Source organism: Mirounga leonina, unplaced genomic scaffold (assembly GCF_011800145.1).
Source record: "Mirounga leonina isolate KUSES-001 unplaced genomic scaffold, KU_Mleo_1.0 Mir_242, whole genome shotgun sequence".
NCBI classification, from domain to species: Eukaryota; Metazoa; Chordata; class Mammalia; order Carnivora; family Phocidae; genus Mirounga; species Mirounga leonina.
The window spans coordinates 633,701-654,542 of record NW_023270627.1 but is presented as its reverse complement, the minus strand read 5'-3'; the positions used below and the strand labels follow the sequence as shown (position 1 = coordinate 654,542).

General features: G+C 37.6%; 1 protein-coding gene across 1 annotated transcript in view; it reads left to right on the top strand.

Annotated features, from left to right (window-relative positions):
• Positions 1–20,842, top strand: part of MYO3A (myosin IIIA) — a 221,092-nt gene that overhangs the window by 95,659 nt on the left and 104,591 nt on the right. The window contains exons 14-16 of the mRNA XM_035029490.1: positions 8,698–8,796; positions 8,885–8,999; positions 19,339–19,465. Coding sequence (XP_034885381.1) covers positions 8,698–8,796; positions 8,885–8,999; positions 19,339–19,465 — 341 coding nt within the window. The remainder of the gene's footprint in view (positions 1–8,697; positions 8,797–8,884; positions 9,000–19,338; positions 19,466–20,842) is intronic.

Below are 20,842 nucleotides of genomic sequence, written 5' to 3'. Positions count from 1 at the left end.
TAAAAATTTTTTTACCCTCATTTTTTTCTTTTACTTAATTTCAATTGCATTTTTAAATTCTAGAGAAGCTTTTTGTGATCGTTGAAAATGAAGTATCAAGTAGATAATTTAAGAATTCTTGGGTCACAGAGCATAAGGCAAAGAGTAGAGAATAGATCTGAGGTGGCAGAAAAGAACCAGAGCAGATGTTTATGTCTTTCTTGGTTTGTTTGTTTGTTTTTTGTCTTTTTTTAATTTAATTTAATTTTATTATGTTATGTTAGTCACCATACAGTACATCATTAGTTTTTGATATGGTGTTCCATGATTCATTGTTTGCGTATAACACCCACTGCTCCATGCAATACGTGCCCTCCTTAATACCCATCACCAGGCTAACCCATCCTCCCATCCCCCTCCCCTCTAGAACCCTCTGTTTGCTACCCTTTATTTTAAGGGAATAAGTTCTTTTCTCTTTTTGCCTCTGCCCATGTCATCCCACCCTAATCTCTGACCACATTTATTTTTATATATAGTTATATTTATTTATATATGTTTATATATTTAAATATTTATAAGTAATATATAAATATATTTAAGTATTTATAAATATATGTTTATGTATGTTATATATATGTTTATTTTTTTATTTCTAATGATGGCAGTATCATGTCAGTTGTGGCTTAAATTCTCATCTAAATGTAAATGATTTTAAAGAAAGGGGCTACTTAATATCAAGAAGAAAATAAGCATATTGAAGTCAATGCTCGATAATTCTCACAAGTAGAAATTATAGCTGTTTCACTGCACTTGTCCCCCATTATGACAGTTTCCTGCAGCAAGTACTGATTGTGTTTCTCTCAGAGGGCCAGCACTTTACCAGATGCTGCAGGAGGCGTCCACAAAGTGGCAGATGTGGTGCTCTCTATGGAGGAAGGAAAATACTATTTATGGAGCACTTACTGTGTGTTGGGCACTGTGCTAAGCACTTTATATTCATTATCTATTTTAATTCTTACAGCAATAGGATGGATATTATTGTCTATTTTATACATGAGGAGACTGGGACTGAGAATTGTAATAAGTCTCACCTAATATCAAAAAGCTAATAAATGACTGAGTTGGGGTTTGAACCCATGTCTCTGTCTGACTCCAAAATCCACCATTCATCCATCCATCCATCCATCCATCCATCCATCCATCCATCCGTCCGTCCTTTTGGCAAATATTTATTGAGTGCTACTATGAGCCAGGAACTGTACTAAGCACAGGAGATATAAAGCTAAATGAGATAGGATTCCTCCAATAAAGCAGCTCAGTCTTCTGGATAATGTATGCTTTGAAACAAAGCTTGCTGATCAGTTGTTGGTTTCTAGTCTCTCAGGAAAGTAGGCAATGAGTTCATCTGCTAAGTGTGAGCAGGTAAGGGTGAAGGGAGAGGGATTGAGGAGACTATGGTCCTGGAGGGAGTCTTGGTGGAGGAAGCTGGAATTAAAAATGAAAAATTAAAAGCACTATTTCATGAATATCCTGTGAGGCCTTATGAAGGCAAAGCCGCATTTTTGGCTTTCCAAGCCTTATTGCTGGCCACTTTATCGAAGATTCAAAGATTTCATGGGTGGCATAAGCCACACCCTTGTGAGAACTTTGCCACAGTTTTGAGGGTGTTAGAGGTCTTGGCTGCATAGGTGATCCCCAGGGTCCAGAGCAGGTGAACACATATGAGACAGACCTGAGGACCTTTCTACAAATGGCTGAGTGGAACTCTGAAGAAGTATTAGAAGATCCACAGTTAGAAGTGGGGTCAGTCAGAGAAATACTATTCGGTAACTTGCTGAAACCCTACGTTTGTCCCCAGCCATTCTGACCTAGGAACCACGGGGGGTCCTATGAGCATGTATGGGGCGCTATGATCCTCTGTCTTCTGAAATACAGTTTTGATGTAATTAGGGCAAGATATGAGATGGGTAATTTTTGGCAGTATCTTCTTTTCCTGTTCCTTGAATCCTCTGATTGTTTATCCAACCGAAGGTCAATGTATTTCCTATAGCATCTCTAGGTCCTGTCAAATTACAATTCTCAGTAAATGTAAACTGATAATTAAAGAGAAAACCACCAATTTTGTGTGTCTACATTTTTGACTCACATCTCTAATCGTATAGCACACTGTTTAAGCATTAAAGGTGTGACACAAAGAGCAATCGATGTGATTTCATTAGAACAAAGCAAACTAAATTATGTGCTGTGCCAGTCTGCAAGAACTTTTATTATGTTGTGGTGAGAAAAGACAAGAAGTAAACTTTTAGCTTTGTTCTAACCTTGCCCATGTACAATGCTATTGTTCATTAAAGTGTTACTGGTGACTGCTCAAGAAATGGCTAGGGACATCCATTCTAAAGGACATGCCGGTCCTTGCTTCAGTGTCCGAGCCCATGGACCACCCTTTGCTTGAAAAGCTCACCTGTCTTTGGTTTCTCAACTGGATTCTCCTGATTCCTCTCCTACTTCTCTGAATTTTTTTTCCTCTGACTTCAATTCATCCATCCATTCCCCTCTCTTCTCTCTTTACTCTCTCACTTAGCAATTCCTTCTGCTATCATGGCCCCAACAGCTAACTCTATGTGATTGACACCCAAAGATATATTTCTCACTCCCACCTATGTTCACATTTTTCATTTCCAAGTACCTAGATATCCTGCTTCCAAGTACCTAGATATCCTTCCATTTCCAAGTACCTAGATATCCTGCTGAATATAGAATTCAACATAATACGTATTGTCCTAAATGTCTTTCTTTTCCCACTTGTCCCTTTTTGGGGGGAGGAAACCGTCCTCTTCCATTTATATGAAACCTCTGACCTTCCCTTCACTTCCCATGTCTAAATACTTGTGAGTCGATCTTTAGAATGACTTTCACAACTCTTCTCTGCTTTCCCTTCCTCTGCTGCTATTTTACCTCAAGCCCTTGTTCCCTCTGACTCAGACATTTGAAAGATTTGGATTTCCTGGACATTTGAACTCTCTTCCAAGGCGTGGTGATAATTATACCCTCGCAGACTCAGGGAACAGTCTCAACTCAGAATGCATACTAATCAAAAGCAGTGTTACTTTTTTCTTTCAAAATGTTTTCCTTCTTTTTGAAATACTAACAAGGGGGAGCAAGTATCCACATTAATCACTTCATCAAGTTGCACACCTTCGTATTAAGTATTTTTATTCGTTAAAGACTGAGTAGAGTGTCTTAAATAGGTGTTGATGAGGCACAAATATCAAATGTTTAACCATGTTATTTTATACCTACATGAATTGTGTGTTGGAGCCCAAAATGAGCTTCTGTAAAAATTATTCTTGTAATGGTTTTTGGCAGAACCTTGAAACAAAGCTAGAGATTCTAAGATAAAGCCACCGATATCCTAAAACTCCAAATATCTTTTACTGCATCATTGGAAAAGTAAATGTATGTGGACATGTTCATCTTTGTTTTTGAGGAAAACTTCTGTGTACTGAAAGAATAAATAATTTCTAAAGAGAGCAAAGGTAAAATCTATCTCAACTGAAATTATATTGCATATAGGAGGAAGAGACCTAGAAAAGTGTTTTTTAAGACTATTTTTTTATAGCAGTTTTAGGTTCACAGCAAAACTGAGAGAAGATACAGATATGCTCCTACCCCGTACATGCATAACTTCCCCCCATTGTCAACATCCCACACCAGAGTACTACATTTGAACCTACACTGATACACTGTAATCACCCAAAGTCCATAGTTTACAGTAAGATTCACTCTTGGTGGCATATTTTCTTCCAGTTTGGACAAATGCATGGCAGGTATCTACTCTTATAGTATTACATATGAGTATTTTCACTGCCCAAAAAGTCTTTTCTGCTCTGCCTGTCCATCCTCTCCTCCCCCAACTTCTGGCAACCACTGATCATCTTACTGTCTTCATAGTTTTGCCTTTTTCAGAATGTCATATAGCTAGAATTATACAATATGATTGTATGGAAAAGCAGTCTTTGCAGATTGGCTTCTTTCACTTAGTAATATGCACTTGAAGTTTCTCCTTATCTTTTCATGGCTTGATAGTCATTACTTTTGAGCGCTGAATTAATATTCCATTGTCTGGATATACCACAAATCATTTATCCATTCATCTACTAAGAACTTCTTGTTTGTTTCAAGTTTTGGCAATTATGAGTAGAACTGCTACAAACATCCATGCACAGGTTTTTGCGTGAACCTAAGTTTTTGACTCCTTTGGGTAAATACCAAAGACCTCCATTGCTGGATCATATGGTAAGAATATGTTTAGTTTTGTAAGAAATTACCAAACTGTCTGCCAACGTGGCTGTACCAGTTTGCATTCCCACCAGCAGTGAATGAGAGTTCCTGTGGTTCTGCATCCTAGCCAGCACTTGGTTTTGTCAGCGTTTTGGACTTTGGCCATTCTGATAGATGTATAGTGATATCTCCTAGTGGTTTTAATTTGCATTTCCCTGATGACATATGATGTGGAGCATCTTTTCACAGACTCATTTGCCATCTATTTATTTTCTTTGGTGAGGTGTCTGTTAAGGCTTTTGGTCCATTTTTAAATCAGGTTGTTTGTATTCTTATTGTTGAGTTTTTAAAGTTCTTTGTATATTTTGGAAAACAGTTCTTTATCAGATGTGTCTTTTGTGAGTATTTTCTCCCAGTCTGGTTTATCTTCCCATTCTCTTGAAAATATCTTTTACAGAGAAGTTTTTAACTTTAACAAAATCCAGTTTATCAGTTATTTCTTTCACAGAACATGGCTTTGGTGTTACTTCTAAAAAGTCATCACCATATCCACCATCAGCTAGTTTTCCTCTTAGTTGATCTTCTAGGAGTTTTATAGGTCTGTGTTCTACACATTTAGATCTATGACCCACTTTGAATTAATTTCTGTGAAACGTGTAAGGTCTTTGGATTCCTTTTTTTTTTTTTTTCTTGCATGTGGATGTCCAGTTGTCTTTGCTTCATTTTATTGCCTTTATTCCTTTGTCAGGAGTCAGTGGGCTGTATTTATTCTGGGCCTTCTGTCTGTTTCATTGATCTATTTGTCCTTTTTTTTTTTTTTTTGTCAATACTACACTGTCTCAATTACTATAGCTTTCTAGGAATTCTTGAAGTCAGGCAGTGTCAGTCCTTTAAACTTTTTCTTCAATATTGTGTTGGCTATTCTGGGTCTTTTGCTTCTCCATATAAACTTTAGAATCTGAATGTCAATATCCACAAAATAACTTGCTAGGATTTTGAGTGGGATTGACTTTTATCTGTTAACCAGTATCCTGCAGACTGGCTGTAATTGCTTATTAGTTCAAGGAGGTTTTTTTGTCAATTCTTTAGCTTTTTCTATATAGACAATAATGTCATCTGTGAAGAAAGACAGTTTTATTTTTCCCTTCTCAAACTGCATGCATGAGTTAGGACTTCCAGTACAGTGTTGAAAAGAAGTGTTGAAAGGGGACATCCTTACCTTGTTCTTGATCTTAGTGTGAAAGCTTTCAGTTTCTCACCATGAAATATGATGTTACCTGTAGTGTTTTTTATAAATGTTCTTTACCAAGTTGAGGAAATTCCCCTCTATTACTAGTTTACTGAGAGGTTTTGTCAGGAATGGCTGTTGGATTTTGTCAAATGCTTTTTCTGCATATATTGGTATGATCATGTGATTTTTCTTCTTTAGCCTATTGATATGATGGATTACATGGATTGATTTTTGAATGTTGAAACAGCCATGCATACCTGGGGTATATGCCATTTGGTCGTGGTATATAATTCTGTTTATTCATTGCTGGATTCAAGTTGCTAAAGTTTTTTCTTTTTCTTTTTTTTTTTTTAAAGATTTATTTATTTATTTGAGAGAGAGAATGAGATAGAGAGAGCACAAGGGGGGGGAGCAGGAGAGGGAGAAGCAGACTCCCTGCTGAGCAGGGGAGCCCGACGCGGGACTCGATCCCAGGACTCCAGGATCATCCTGAGCCGAAGGCAGTCGCTTAACCAACTGAGCCACCCAGGCGCCCCAAGTTGCTAAAGTTTTGTTGAGGATTTTTTCATCTAGGTTCATGGGAGCTATGGGTCTATAATTTTCTTGTGATATCTTTATTTGGTTTTGGTGTTATGATAATGCTGGCCTCATTGAACAAGGTAAGTATTCACTTTGCATCTATCTTCTGAAAGAGACTGTAGAGAATTGGTATAAATTCTGTATGAAATATTTGGCATAATTCAACAGTGAACTCATGTGGGACTGGAGCTTTCTGTTTTGGAAGATTATTAATTATTGATTCAATTTCTTTAATGGAGTTTGAGCTCTTCAGATTATCTATTTCTTCTTGTGAGAGTTTTGGCAAATTGGATCTTTCAAAGAATTGGTCCATTTCATCTAGATTTCGAAGAATGGAGTTGCTCATAATATTCTTTTATTACCCTTTTAATTTCCATGGGCCTGTAATGATGTCCCTTCTTTTATTTCTGATATTAGTAATTTCTGTCCTCTTTTCTTTCTTAGCCTGCCTAGAAGCTTATTGATTTTATTGATCTTAAAAAAAAAAAAGCTTTTTGTTTCATTGATTTTTCTCTACTGATTTCTGGTTTCTAATTTCATTGATTTCTGCTCTATTTCTTATTATTTCTTATCTTTTGCTTACTTTGGATTTAATTTGCTAATTTTCTAGTTTTCTAAAATGAAAATGTAGATTATTGTTTTTAGATCTTTCTTCTTTCTAATGTAGTCATTCAAGGCTATGGATTACCCTCTAAACACTGCTTTCACTGCATCCCACAAATTTTGGTAAGTTGTGGTTTCATTCTCACCTAGTTCAAAATATTTTAAAATTTCTTTTAATATTTATCTTTTGAACCATGTGTTATTTAGAACTGCATTGTTTGATTGCCACATATTTTGGAATTTTCCAGTTATCTTTCTGTTACTGATTTCTAGTTTCATTCCATTGTGGTCTAAGAACAGATTATATGATGTCAATTATTTTTAATTTGTTAAGGTGTGTTTTATGGTCTAAGATGTCTGTCTTGGTGAATGTTCCATATGAGCTTGAGAAGAATGTGAATTCTGCTGTTTTTGGATGATGTAGTCTAGAAGGTATCAGTTATATCCAGTTGATTGATATTATTGTTGCATTCAACTGTGTCCTTACTGCTTTTCTGCTTGCTAGATCTGTCCATTTCTGAGAGACGTGGGTTGAAGTTACCAGCTATAATAGTGGATTCTTCTATTTCTCTTTGCAGTTCTATCAGTTTTTGCCTCCCATAGTTTCACACTCCATTGTTATGTCCATAAACGTTAAGGATTATTATGTCTCTTGGAGCATTGAACCCTTTATCATTATGTAATACATTTCTTAATCCCTGATAACTTCCTTGCTTTGAAGTCTGCTCTGTATGAAATTAATACAGTTGTTCCTGCTTTCTTTTGATAAGTGTTAGCATGGTATATTTTTCTTTACCCATTTATTTTTAATCAATATGTATCTTTATATTTAAAGTGGGTTTCTTGTAGACAACATATGTATAGGTCTTGTTTTTTGATCCCTCTGACAATTTCTTTTAATTAGTATTATTTAGACCATTGATGTTCAAAGTGATGACTGATATAGTTGGATTAATATCTATCATATTAGTGTTTTCTAATTGTTGCCCTTGTTCTTTGTTCCTATTTTTGTCTCCCACTCTTGTTCTGCCTTTTGTGGTTTTAACTGAGCCTTCTCTGTGATTCCATTTTCTCACCTTTCTTAGCATATTTTGGTGATTCTTCTTTTTTCATTTTTTTAGTGATTGCCTTAGAGTTTTCAGTATATATTTACCACTAATCCAAGTCTACCTTCAAATAACACTATCATCAGCACCTTATAATAACAAAATAACTCTAATTTCTCTCTCCAGTCCCTCGTATCATTGCTATCATTGATTTCATCATATATAAGCATCCATAATATATATATACGTATATTTATTATATGTACACATAAGCATACATAATTGAGTATTGTTGCTATTACTCCCGTATTTGTATTATTCCAGAATCTGGGGAATGCTGTTTATACGTAGACCACAGAGATTTCTCATGCAAGTGAGAAAACTGAACCCCAGAAAGGCAGTTCACAAGGTGGTTAAAGACTTAGGCTTTGGAGTTTAACAGCCCTGGTTTGAATCCAGTTTAGCCATCAACTGTGACCTGAGGGGAGAATGGTACCCCCTCTAAGCTTTATAGTGTCCATGTATATAAAATGTGGGAACCCTATGAGCAACTAGGGTGTTATGGCAGGTAAGTGGGATAATGTAGCACTTCTGATCATCTGATATATCATCATAAAATTGTTTCTTTTTCTCTCTGCTCCCACTGACATGTAAAATCCAAGAGTTTAGGGATTGTTGACTGTTTCACTCCTGTCACATTTCCAGTGTCTAGAACAATGCCTGGTAGTCACAAATGTGCATTGAATGATTCATATAAAGTGCTTAGCAGTGTCTGGAATTTAATGACAGTGATTGTTGAAAATAGTGACAACGACAATAAAAAGCCAAAATCCAATACTCTGAGAAACCCATGGTAGCACTCATAGTTGTTGTTCTGATCATTATATTGCCAAGTAATTTTAACAATTAGTAAATATTCTTACTAATTAATATTCTTACTAAGTAAATATTCTTACTGAAAATGTCTTATTTTTTCAGTGGAGAAAAAAATTTTCATATTTTTTACTACATCTATGCTGGATTGGCTGAAAAGAAGAAACTAGCCCATTACAAATTGCCTGAAAATAAGCCTCCCAGGTAACCCAGCGGGTGGCACTTTTCTAAGTAATATTTTCACTTTACATTGAACTTTAGATTTTGACCCATCCTTTCATATTTTTTTCAGATACCTACAAAATGACCACCTCAGAACAGTGCAGGACATGATGAATAATAGTTTCTATAAATCCCAATATGAATTAATTGAGCAATGTTTCAAAGTCATAGGTTTTACAATGGAGGTAAGTATGAAAGACATTGAACCTCGGTAGGAAGTATCTTTTTGTCATTGCTAATGGTAAGAATTAGTATTTGCTGAGTGACTAATATATGCCAGGCATTGTATCAAGTGTTTTATGTGAATCATCCTTATAATTACTGAAACTACCTTATGAAATAACTAGAATATTTACTTTATACATAAAGAAACAGTGGACTTGACATATAATTTGCATTTGCATCTCCCACATATATTTACCCTTTTTCATAAATGCATAAATGGGAACATATGACATGTTCTTTTTTAGTGCAGTTTTGTTTTTAGTGCAATTTTTTAATACAACTTTATTAAGATGTAATTCACATACCATAAAAGTCAGCCATTTAAAGTATACATTTTAATGACTTTTAGTATATTCCCAGAGTTGTACATCCATCACCATAATCATTTTTAGAATATTTTCATGCTCTAAATTTTTCACCCCCAAAAGAAACATGTTAGCAATTAGGGAGTTCCTCCTCATTCCTGCCCCATCTCTGCTTTCTATCACCATAGAGCTTTTTATTCTGGACAGTTCACATAAACAGAGTGATGCAATACGTCATCCTTTGTGACTGGCTTCTCTCATTCAACATATTGATGTTTTCATGTTATAGCATGTATCAGTACTTCATTGCTTTTCATTGTTGAATAATATTTCATTTTATGGAGATACCTCATGTTATTTATCCATTCATCAGTTGATAGACATTTGAGTTGGTTCCATTTGGGGGCTATTATGAATACTGCTGTGAACATTCATGTACAACTTTTTGTGTGGACATAAGTTTTCATTTCTCCTTGGTGTATACCTATGAGTAGAATACTGAGTCATAGGGTAACACTGTGTTTAACCTTTTGAGGAACTACTAGGCTATTTTCCAAAGCAGCTGCACTGTTTTACACCCTAACCAGCAGAGTATGAAAGTTCCAATTTCTCCATATCCTCCCCAACACTTACTATCATCTGTCTTTTTAATTTGAGCCATCCTAGTGTGTATGAAGTGGATCTTGTAGTTTTGATATGCATGTCCCTAATGGTTTATGACCCTGAACTTCTTTACATGTCCTTACTGGTCATTTATATATCTTCTTTGAAGAAATATCTATACACATACTTTACCTTTAAAAAAATGGGTTGTGTTTTATTATTGAGTTGTAGGAATTATTTATGTTGTAAATACAAGTCCCTTATCAGAACATGATTTGCAAAAATTCTCTCCCATTGGTTGTCTTTTTACTTTCTGGATGGTGTCCTTTGAAGTATACACATTTTTCATTTTCATTTTTATGATGTCCATTTTACCTCTTTAATCACAAGAGGTCTTGAGCTGAAGTTGAGTAACTTTTTGGTTTAGAAGTAGAGACTTCAACTTGACCATCTTCGTTTCTGAATGATGCATTTTTTTCTGTAGATTCATGGATCCTGCCTGGAACTATGGGCTTACAACTCAGGCTGTCAAGTTCATAACCAGTAAACTGTAGTTCAGATAGGGAAACTCGGTGGCTCTGAGGTACCTGGGCAAAAGGAGATGACTGGGGACCTTCTTTCTGTTGATGCAGTAGACAGCTTTTAGGCTGTAAAATGGAACAAAGAATCAGTTGTTTGATAAGATTTCTGAAGGTTTTGGAGAAAGCTTGTACTCTGCTCTTAGCTATAATGTTACTATGAAGAACGTTCTCCTGCGAGACCTTTAGTGCATTGGTCCATTTGTTTGCCAGAAAAGAGTATTTCTAAAGATGTACATGTTCTTGACATGGCCTGGTTCTTACAGTGGCCCATGTGTGAGTCTCATTCCCCTGCTCCACCCTCACAAAAGAGAAGACAACAGTGACAACAAAGGTTGGCAGGGTGACTGGATGGATGTATGAGGATGGGAGAATTGACTTGACCAATAGCAGCCTTTGTTGGAGAGCCAGGAGAGAAACAATGAGGATGGTATGGGTGTTGACAATGGAGAGGTTCTTAGCATATAGAATTTCCTGTGGCTGTCTCACCTAAGTAGAGTGGTGTCCACCCGCTGTGTACTCTGAGGTCTGGTTGTGGCATTGTGTCGACCTGACTACCTTTTGGAAACAACCTCTGAACTGTCATATCCAGAGTCACAGATAACCCTAATGCATTGCCTAATAAAACTGTTATTTTTATTGTTATAGGTAAAATAAATGTGTCTGTCTTTGGTTCAGCTCTGGGTGAGGAAGTCCCTGACTCGGGAGGCATGAGTTTCAGCCATATTCCACCTCCCCTTCTTATGCTCCCCTTCTGATGTCCTGAGCATCACAGGTGATCACTGGGGTCTTTTGCTCTCAGCTCACAGGACCAAGATCTTGTCTTCCTCTGAGTGTGTCAGCACTGTATAATCCTAGATTGACTGCATCATGAGTAAAAATAGGATGTTTGCTGCTCTGCTGGCTGACATGGTAGGAATTAGTTTAACCCTAACCCTACCCGGACCCCAGTCCCTCCCTGGGTAAAGATGCTGCCCAGATCACCTTCCTCATTCTTCCTGGCAAAATTCACATTCAAATGGGGCTCCTCTCCTTCTGCTCTTCATTTCCCCAACCTAACACTGCCCCCCTGCCCTCACCCACAGCTTTTACCTTTGGAGACAAGTTGATTTAAGCACTGGGGGGTGGTATCCTGGCTCTTAAAGCAGAAGCCTATGTATTGGGTGCAGTGACTAAAGAAAAAAGCGGCCATCTACCCTTTTCTCCAGTCCTTGGTCATAAGAAGAATGTTGCTAGTGATAGATGCTCCTTTGGACTGTGGTCCAGCCCCATTCCGACCAGTTAGGGGACACATCGGAGGTTAACTGCATCTCAGGGCATTCTCCAAACTGGAAGCATGTCGTACACCAGGCAGGCAGCTTCTGCTTCTGACCAGGGCTGGATCCCTTCGTAGTTCTTTTCCCTGCTTTTTGTCATCAGAAGAGCTGATCTTCTTAGCAATTCCCTCCCCCAGAGGTTGCTATCTTAGAAGCAGAGAATCATTTTTAATAGGTTTGTTTACTTCTAAGTCCCCTTCATTAGAGGCAGGGTTTTACTTATATTTGGCTCATCTCCTTTCTCTTGCTTGGTAGAACGATGTTTAGTAACATTAAAATGAAACCAGCCTTGTGGTTAACATCTACTGACAAATCTAATTCATTTCTTTAAAACGTAATATTCCAAACTTAAACATGCTCAGTGTTCATTAGACATGCAAACATCTAAACACACAGCTTAGAATAAAGGAAAATATAAAATCTCTTTCTGGAGTGAAACACAATCCCTGCTAAATATCTTGTGAAGACTTGAGTCCAAGGTGACTCTCCTAAAATGTGGTGTCTCCCATCTAAAAGCAAAGACTCCCGAGAGTTAACGGGGCAGATCGTCCAGGTTTGGAGACAGTGGACTTAAACTGAGTAGATGTTTACTTCCTTTTTATCCAAGTCCTGTTTTTTTGTTTTTTTTTTTTTAATCTCACTAGCTTTCTTGGTATGTCCTGTGTCAGTGGCTGCTTCAGTTCCATTTTGGAATTAGGCAGCTTTCAATATCAAGTAGTATGATTCTCACCTCCCCCAAGCAGAGCTTGCTGCCTTCACACTTCACTGCAGCAAAGTTACGGTGATTCTCTAAGATGAGTATCTTTCTCTCCCCCCACCCCTCTCTCCCCCCCTTACCGTTCTCTCATGGGTGTTCATAGCACCCAGGGTGTCTGTGTCCCTTTAAAGATCCCTAGGGGCTGCAATTCACTTGTGACTGGTGAGTCAGCATAATCCAAAGGAATGACAGGCAAAGCAAAATCAGATATTCTCTAAAAATCACACAAATTGGAAAACTCTAAAACTTTTTAAAACATATGATTTTCTCAGCCATTTTCCTGCCACAGTTTTAAAATAAATGATTACTAGTTTTGTGATTCAACTCATTTTAGAGACAATATTTATGATGTCATGACAGGAAGTTTTATCTGTTTTTCTTTACAGAGTCATAGGTCTTAAGTCTAAGATGAGAATGACTTTTTCTGCTTTAATTTTGCTTACATTTCTTACGATCATCTAAAATAACAATCTAATACATTTTCTTTGGACTATGAGCTATCACTTTTGTTATGATAAAATAATACATGTGAAAGAAATTTTTTTAGTATTTTAAGTGAATTTCTGTGAAATGCTTTTTAAAAATTGATTTTGGCTGGGGTGAGAAAGACATACCACTCTTTTTAGTTAGTCATTTGATAAGGATTTAAAAATAATAAGTTGATACCTACTTGTCTTTATTCAAAATGCATAAAATAAGTTGGAATTCTAGAATGTCATAACTTAGCCAACATTGATGACCTGAATGAAATGAATGACAGGACCCAGGAAGACTGTAGATTAAAATAACACTCATTCTGGACTAGGGAGTCAGGACCTGTGGGTGAAAGTCCTTGGCATGGCTTGTCTCTAGCTCTGCATCCTTAGACCAATAACTAAAGCTCTCTGATATAAGTTTCATTATCAGTAGAATAAGTGTCATTATCTATGATTCGATAACTAAAATTGAAGGCTGTTTAATTTTCTAATCTTTGCGGATTGGTCATGTCATTTTATGGCTTTAAGTATGTGCAAAATTCAACCTACGCACAGAAAGCATATGAATATCCCTTACACACAAACAACAGCAAATGATCGTGGCAGGCTTCTCCTTCCCTCCCCTCCGTTCTGATCTGGCTGGTAATGTGGGCTCCGACAGTGTCCCGGCCTGTGGGTCCCTGCCCCCGCCTGCTCCTCCCATCCTGCCTTCTCTGTCCTTGCTCAATGGCTGCAACAGCATTCTGGTTCTCCCAGAACCAGACTGGGTAGTGCCACACCCCTCAGCCTGGGCTCCTGTCACTTTGTCACAGTCCACGGTGATCCCCACCTACTTAGAGGTCCAGGGATTGTCCTTTTTCTCACCACTCTCTTGAATGGGATGAAGAAAAGTTTACTGTCACTTAATCAATGCAAAAGAAAACAGCTTGACGAGCATTAATTGAGTGCCGTGAGTGAAGCACAGTCACTATCCTCAGTTTATAATCTGATAAAGACACACACACAAAGCATAATTTCAGTAAGATATAATCAATGCCATGATAACAAACAGAGAATGTTACAGAAACACGAAGTCTAGTGGTTGGTCTCTGAAAGGTTCTAAGAGATTATGTATAAGAGGGAGGAAAAGAGCAGCATGAACTGGAACTAAGGTGTGAAAATCATGTGGAATTCTTAGGAACCTACACAGAAACAGACAAACCTATACCAACATGTCATTATGATCCAAAGTCCATAGTGAACATTAGGATTCACTCTTGCTGAAAACATAAGTCTTCAATTCCTTTGGGTAAACACCATGGGTCTCAGTTGCTCAATTATATGGTAAGGGTATGTTTAGTTTCTTAGGAAACCATCCCACGGTCTACCAAGATGGCTGTACCCGTTTGCATTCCCACCAGCGGTGAATGAGAGTTCCTGTGGCTCTGCACCGTGGTCAGCATTTGGTGGTGTCAGTGTTTTGGATTTTGGCCAATCTGAGAGGTACGCCGTGGTATCCCCTTGTAGTTTTAATTTGCATTTCCCTGATGACACATGCATTTCCCTGCATTTCATATGCTTGTTTGCCATCTGTATATCTTCTTTGGTGAGGTGTCTGTTAAGGTCTTTAACTCATTTTTGTAAATTGGGTTGTTTTTTTACTGTTGAGTTTTAAAAAATCTCTGTATGTTTTGGATAACAGTCCTTTCTCAGATGTGCCTTTTGCTAGTATTTTCTTCCAGTCTGTGGCTTGTCTTCTTCTTCTCTTGACACATCTTTTATTTCAATTTGTGCATCTAACAATCTTTGTATAAGAATAGAAACAACTTTCAGTCACCTTTGTTCACTTAACTAATAAATATAATTTTAAGTTGTCCTAAACAGACATAATTAATTAAGTTCTTTAAATGCCTGAAACTATGTAAAAATTTAGTACATCTCAGTCTTTCATATATTCCAAATGACTGACAAAGCAGTCTTACAAGGACTGATAAGGACTTTCTAAACTTCCTGATCATTTAAATCTTCTTAAGCACTTAAACTTATTAGCCCTGAAAATGTAATAATTCAAAATTATTATGTAGCTCAAACTATCTTATATATTTGAATACAATTTGCAATCAAATTAAGTTACGCTTTTCGAACTAAAATTATAAGAGTACTATCAAATAAGTGTTTAAATTCAAGTCACAAAAGCAGTTGTCAGATTGTCTTACTATGTCTCTATACATAGTAGAGACTTAGGGTTTTAAGCAGTTAAAGAATAAACACGTTGATTATCCCAAGGTTATACATCTTATCCATAAATTTAACAAAAAAGCATTGATACTGTATTTCTTTGCTGGGGGTTCCATAACAATGTACCACAGACTGAGTGACTTAAACAACAGAACTATATTTCCTCACAGTTCTAGAGATCAGAAGTCTGACACAAGGTTAGGTTTTTCTGAGGGCTGTGAGAGAAAATCCATGCCTCTTCCCTACTTCTTGGTGATTCCCTGGCAATCCTTAGGGATCCTTGGATTGCAGTGCCTCACTTTGATTTCTGTCTTCTTCTTCACATGGCAGGCGGCTCCCAGGTGGCTCAATCAGTAGAGCATATGATTCTTGATCTCAAGGTTATGAGGGTTATGAGTTTGAGCACCTCATTGGGTGTAGAGATGACTCAAAAATAAAGATCTTAAAAAAAAAAGTTCTTCTTCACATGGCATTCTCCATGGGAAGAGTTCTCATACTCTTACCATGTGATCCAGCAATCAAAGTCCTTGGTATTTACCCAAAGGAATTGAAAATGTATGTCCACACAAAAACCTGTGCACTAATGTTTACAGAAGCTTTATTCATAATTGCCAAAACTTGAAGTAACTGAGATGTCCAGTTCAGTGGGTGAGTGGATAAATAAATTATGGCACATCCCAACAATGGGATATTACTCAGCACTAAAAAGAAATGAGTTATCAAGCCATGAAGACATGGAGGAACTTTAAATGCACATTACTGAATGAGCGCCAATCTGAAAGGGTCACATACTGTAGAATTCCAACTATATGACATTCTGGAAAAGGCAAAACTATGGAGACATGTCATAAAAGACCAGTGGTGGTTAGAGATTGTGAGAGAGATGAATAGTCAGCACAGAGGACCTGTCAGCAATGGAAATCCTGTGTATGATGCTATAATGGTAGAAATGTGCCATTATACCTTTGTAAAAATCCATAGAATGTACAACACCAAGAGTGAACTCTAAACTGTGGACTTTGGGTGATAATGATGTGTCAGTGTAGGTTCATTGATTATGATATATGTATCACTCTAATGCAGGATATTGATAGTGGGGGAAGCTGTGTGTGTGGAGGGGGGAGGACAGGGGCTAAATAGAAACTCTGCACTTTCCACTCAGTTTTGTTGTGAACCTAAAACTACTCTAAAATAAAGTTTATTAATTAAAAAAAAAAACTATACTAAAATACATAAAGTAGAAATGATCCATATAGAAATTCAGTATAGGAAATGATCCATGCCCTTTGGTTCTAGGAGCGTGTAAAGTGCTTGAGAGCAGAAATTATTCTTATTTATTGATATATATCCAGTATCTCACATTGTGCTTAATAAATAGTCAATAGATGACAGTTGAATGAACGAATGGATGGGTGGATGACTGAATAAGAGGTATAGTACAATAAACTTCTGGAAGAGGAAGGGTCCTTCTAACAGAATTCTTTTGCTTGGGCAGATTAACTCAGTGTAGAGAGGAAAGTGACCTTGCCCACACACGTAGTTTTGGGTTGCTGTCTGCATGGCAGATCAGCCTAGTGTATAAGCACAGAGAAGAGCAGAAATGTCCAGAGCAGCAGTGGAATAGATTGGAGCCTGATACATCAGAACAGTGAAGGTCTGGGAGTCAGGCTTCAAATCTCAGTTCATTCAAAGTCCATAGAAAGTTGTTAGGTTGCCTTGGTAGTTTTATTTGGAAAAATGTTCTTTTGCTTATTATTGTTAACCAGCAAATAAAAATTGTTTTGGATTCCTTGGGATGACCAGCATCAGAGATAATTGGTGTTTGTACCATGAATAACCCAAGTGCTTGGTCAAGGTCATACCTATACCTGAGGTCAGGCCCCTTTGAGCCCCGTCAATCTAGCTGCCAAGCCAAACTGGGCCAGGGCCCTGATTTGCTCTCTTCTGAGGCTCCAACTTTAATCCAAATGAATATTGTAATTATAGGATATCAAAGAGAGCCCCAGTCTAGAAGGATTACATAGTCCTTCTCATAAACAGTTGAATAAGAATTAGAAGTCGATTGATTCAGCATGTGATTCTCTATAATGAATCTCTAAAAACTGTTAAAATATGACTTTGGAACTTACATATCTGAACTTTCCAGTCCATAATTGACAAACACACAAAGTGTTGAAGGAACATAGTTCTCAACAATCTACTTATGGAGTATTCCTGGTGTAGATTATCCATAAGGTCTATAGTTTTCTCAAGAAAAATAGAGCAGGATGTCGGATGCTGTATTTATTTGTCCATCTGCCATTGAAGCCCACGCTGGTTGCTTCTTTACAAGTTATGCATATTACAAATGGGAATTCCTTACCAGGAGAATTTTCATAGAAAAGGGATTCACATCCAGCCCATCAGCATATTTATTGTTCTACTTCCAAAATATGCCCCAGTCCATCTACTGCTTTCTTTCTCCACCGCTTACTGTTCTAGTCCAAGCCACCACCTCTCACTAGCCTCCTGCCCATTCTACTTTTCCGTCTGCCCCCAATCCATTCATTTCCACATCCTGGCGAGTCATGTTTAAAATATCAAAACTGCCCGCTTTGAAATCTCTAGTGGCTTTCCATGGCCATTCAAAGGAAACCCAAACTCTCTCTGGTGGCTGGTCTTGCCCAAACTCACCTCCCTGGCTCCTATCACACCCCCATCCCTGCCCCTTACTCGCTGTCCTCCAGCCCCACTCTGACTTTCTTTCTGCAAGCCAGGCCCTTGCCCTTGCTGGCCCCTCTGCCTGGAACAGTCTGATTCCAGTTCTTTTCCTGGCTGACTCCCTTGTCATCCAGGCCTCTGCTTCCCAAAGGATGGCCTTCCCTAAACTCCCCGACTCAAAAGGCCCTCCCTGCCCTTCCCAGTCACTCTCCCTCCTCTCCATTTTATTTCCTTGCCAGCCCATTTTGTTACTGAAAATGTCATGTTTGTCTCTTTGTTTCTTTTCTTAATGTCTGCCTTCTCACTGCCTGAACACCCCAAGGAAACATATATCTTCATCCTGCCTCTGCTAAATCCCCTGTGCCTAGAGCAGTGCCTTCCATAAAATACATGTGCATTTGGATAAGTGAATACATAGATAGACACAGATATGTCTATATATTCGTTCAATAAATATATTTATTTTAATGTTTATATATTCATTTAATCTATATTCATATATGTTGTAGATGAATGAATAAATATCCCTGAAGATTTTTTCCATATCCAGTTTTTATCATGTTGGAATGTTGGAGCAGATGGAATAATCATTTCTAAGTGTAGGAGCTGGGTTAGAATCAAGGCAGCAACATAAGAAAACAATAAAGGATTTTGTCTCTTTCCTATAACTTACTGCACTTTGAACATAGTTGGAATGACACCTACAATTACCATCGACTCCTTGGCAAAATGCCTCCAGTACCCCCAAGATGAGTTGTGGGTATGGGTGTGTGTTTCCGAATGTATTTTTGATGTACCTTATTTAAAAGGGTTTTACTACTATAAACTCCAAGCTGTAGTCCAAAGTTCTCATGCCTATACTTAAATCGCACATATCCTTTGATTTTGGTGCCGGGATCTTTGGATTTCTCTTTCTTAACTCTCATTTATCCACACATATAATGTCACTTTTAAGATGGCTTTAAGGGGAACGAACATCTGGAAATGACCACATTAAGTTCTGAAGTTAAGTTTCCCATAGATAGATTTATCTGTGGTCTCAGGAATTCGATCGTTGCTACTTCCTCCTTGCGGAGCTCCTCATTTCTATTTTTTATTCATATTTGCAATCGCAAAATATTTCTTTCAGCACTCACTGGGTAACAGGCACCATGCTCACCTCTCATATTAAAATAGCTAAGGAGACGGAGCCTACTTGGGTCTCATTGTCTGACATCATCATCTGCGGGATGGCCTTCTTATGCCGGAGCCTTAGCATTCTTCCCCACTCTGTCCCCAGCCATCGCCACTGCCGTGCTATACTCTCCAGGGGAGGGTGATGCTTACATTTTTGTGGTTGTGTTTCAGCAACTTGGAAGTATATACAGTATACTGGCTGCAATCTTGAATGTTGGCAACATTGAGTTTTCTTCTGTGGCAACTGAACACCAGATTGACAAGAGCCGCATTTCCAATCATGCGGCTCTGGAGAACTGTGAGTGTTATTATCTTCTGTTCAAAACTGCACTCGTGAAAAATGTCTAATGAAATACTGTAAGTGTCTCATAAAGATCATCTCAAGCAATTGTGCTTATCTGGAATCCTAAAGAAGAATACTCTGACTCCGTTTGCATAAAATGAAGTTTTTAAAAGCCAATATTTAAAACAGAGCTTCATGCCTACAAATTAACTGTAGAGAACCTTTCTAAAGACTAGGCTTTCATGACTATTTTAGGAGCTATTTACATTTCAATGTAAAAACACAGAAAATATCACTAAAATTTAGTAAACTGATCTGAAAAGAGTTAAAGTTATTATTTTATAGGTTCAGCATCTGTATCATTTTATAAGCAATAAAGACTTGTATATTTATTTTCATACTGGGTGGCTTTTATACTCACTCATCCTGGGCTGACTGATTTTGCGATCATTTTCTATGTAAAAAAAGTGCATCATGGTATTTGCTTCAAATCAACTTTTCTGTCTAACTAGTAAAATTCAATGAATTATTCCAATAACTTAAGGTTTCCCACTGATCTTGTGGGGCATAGCTTTTTTATTTAGAATATACACTTTTTAAAATTTTTAATATGGTCATATGCCCCCATAATTGCAGGTTTGTTATAAGTTTCATTCATAACTTAGGGAATCATGATATAAATTTTTATTTATACATATTTTTTCTGACTTATACTTAATGAGGAACAGAATGAGATGTTTTAGGGTAATTTCAGGGAACCAGATGCCAACCATCCTGGTCTGGACCTGTCCCTAGATCCCTATCATCTCCATCCCACTGTGTCTCTGGGACCAGCTTGGTAATACAGCAGGACTGAGATTGGCATGTAATGATTGGCATGGACCTGGGAACCTGTTCTGATTTTTCATATATAAATAAAGTTAATTGGCACAGGAAGCATTAGACTGATATTATTTATTTACTTATTTTCTGAGCCATGGAGCTCCCTCCAGCCCATGGTGAGCTGGGCCTTCTTTTAGCCAATGTGCTGCAGGCTGCATAGATTCCAGGCTGACCCTTCGTTCAGCAAACCTAGTATTTTTTGGAGCCCCTGGGCCAGTAGCTCCGAGCTGATCTGTAGCTCCCAGAAGTCCTCAGTTATCAGAAGTGGCAGGAAAAAACAGAAAACTCCAATGATGGATTCAGATCTCACCATTGATCATAATTAGAAGAGTTATCGGCCATGAATAGAATGATTTACAACAGAGATATGTTGTAGGTATGAGTATACCTAGAAACTACCACACTAAGAAATGACTTTGGTAATTGAGAAGCTTTTTCTGTAGGAGACAGTCATATGGGTCATAGAAGGTTAATATTAATATGAATATAGTTAAAATTAATTGAAGCACT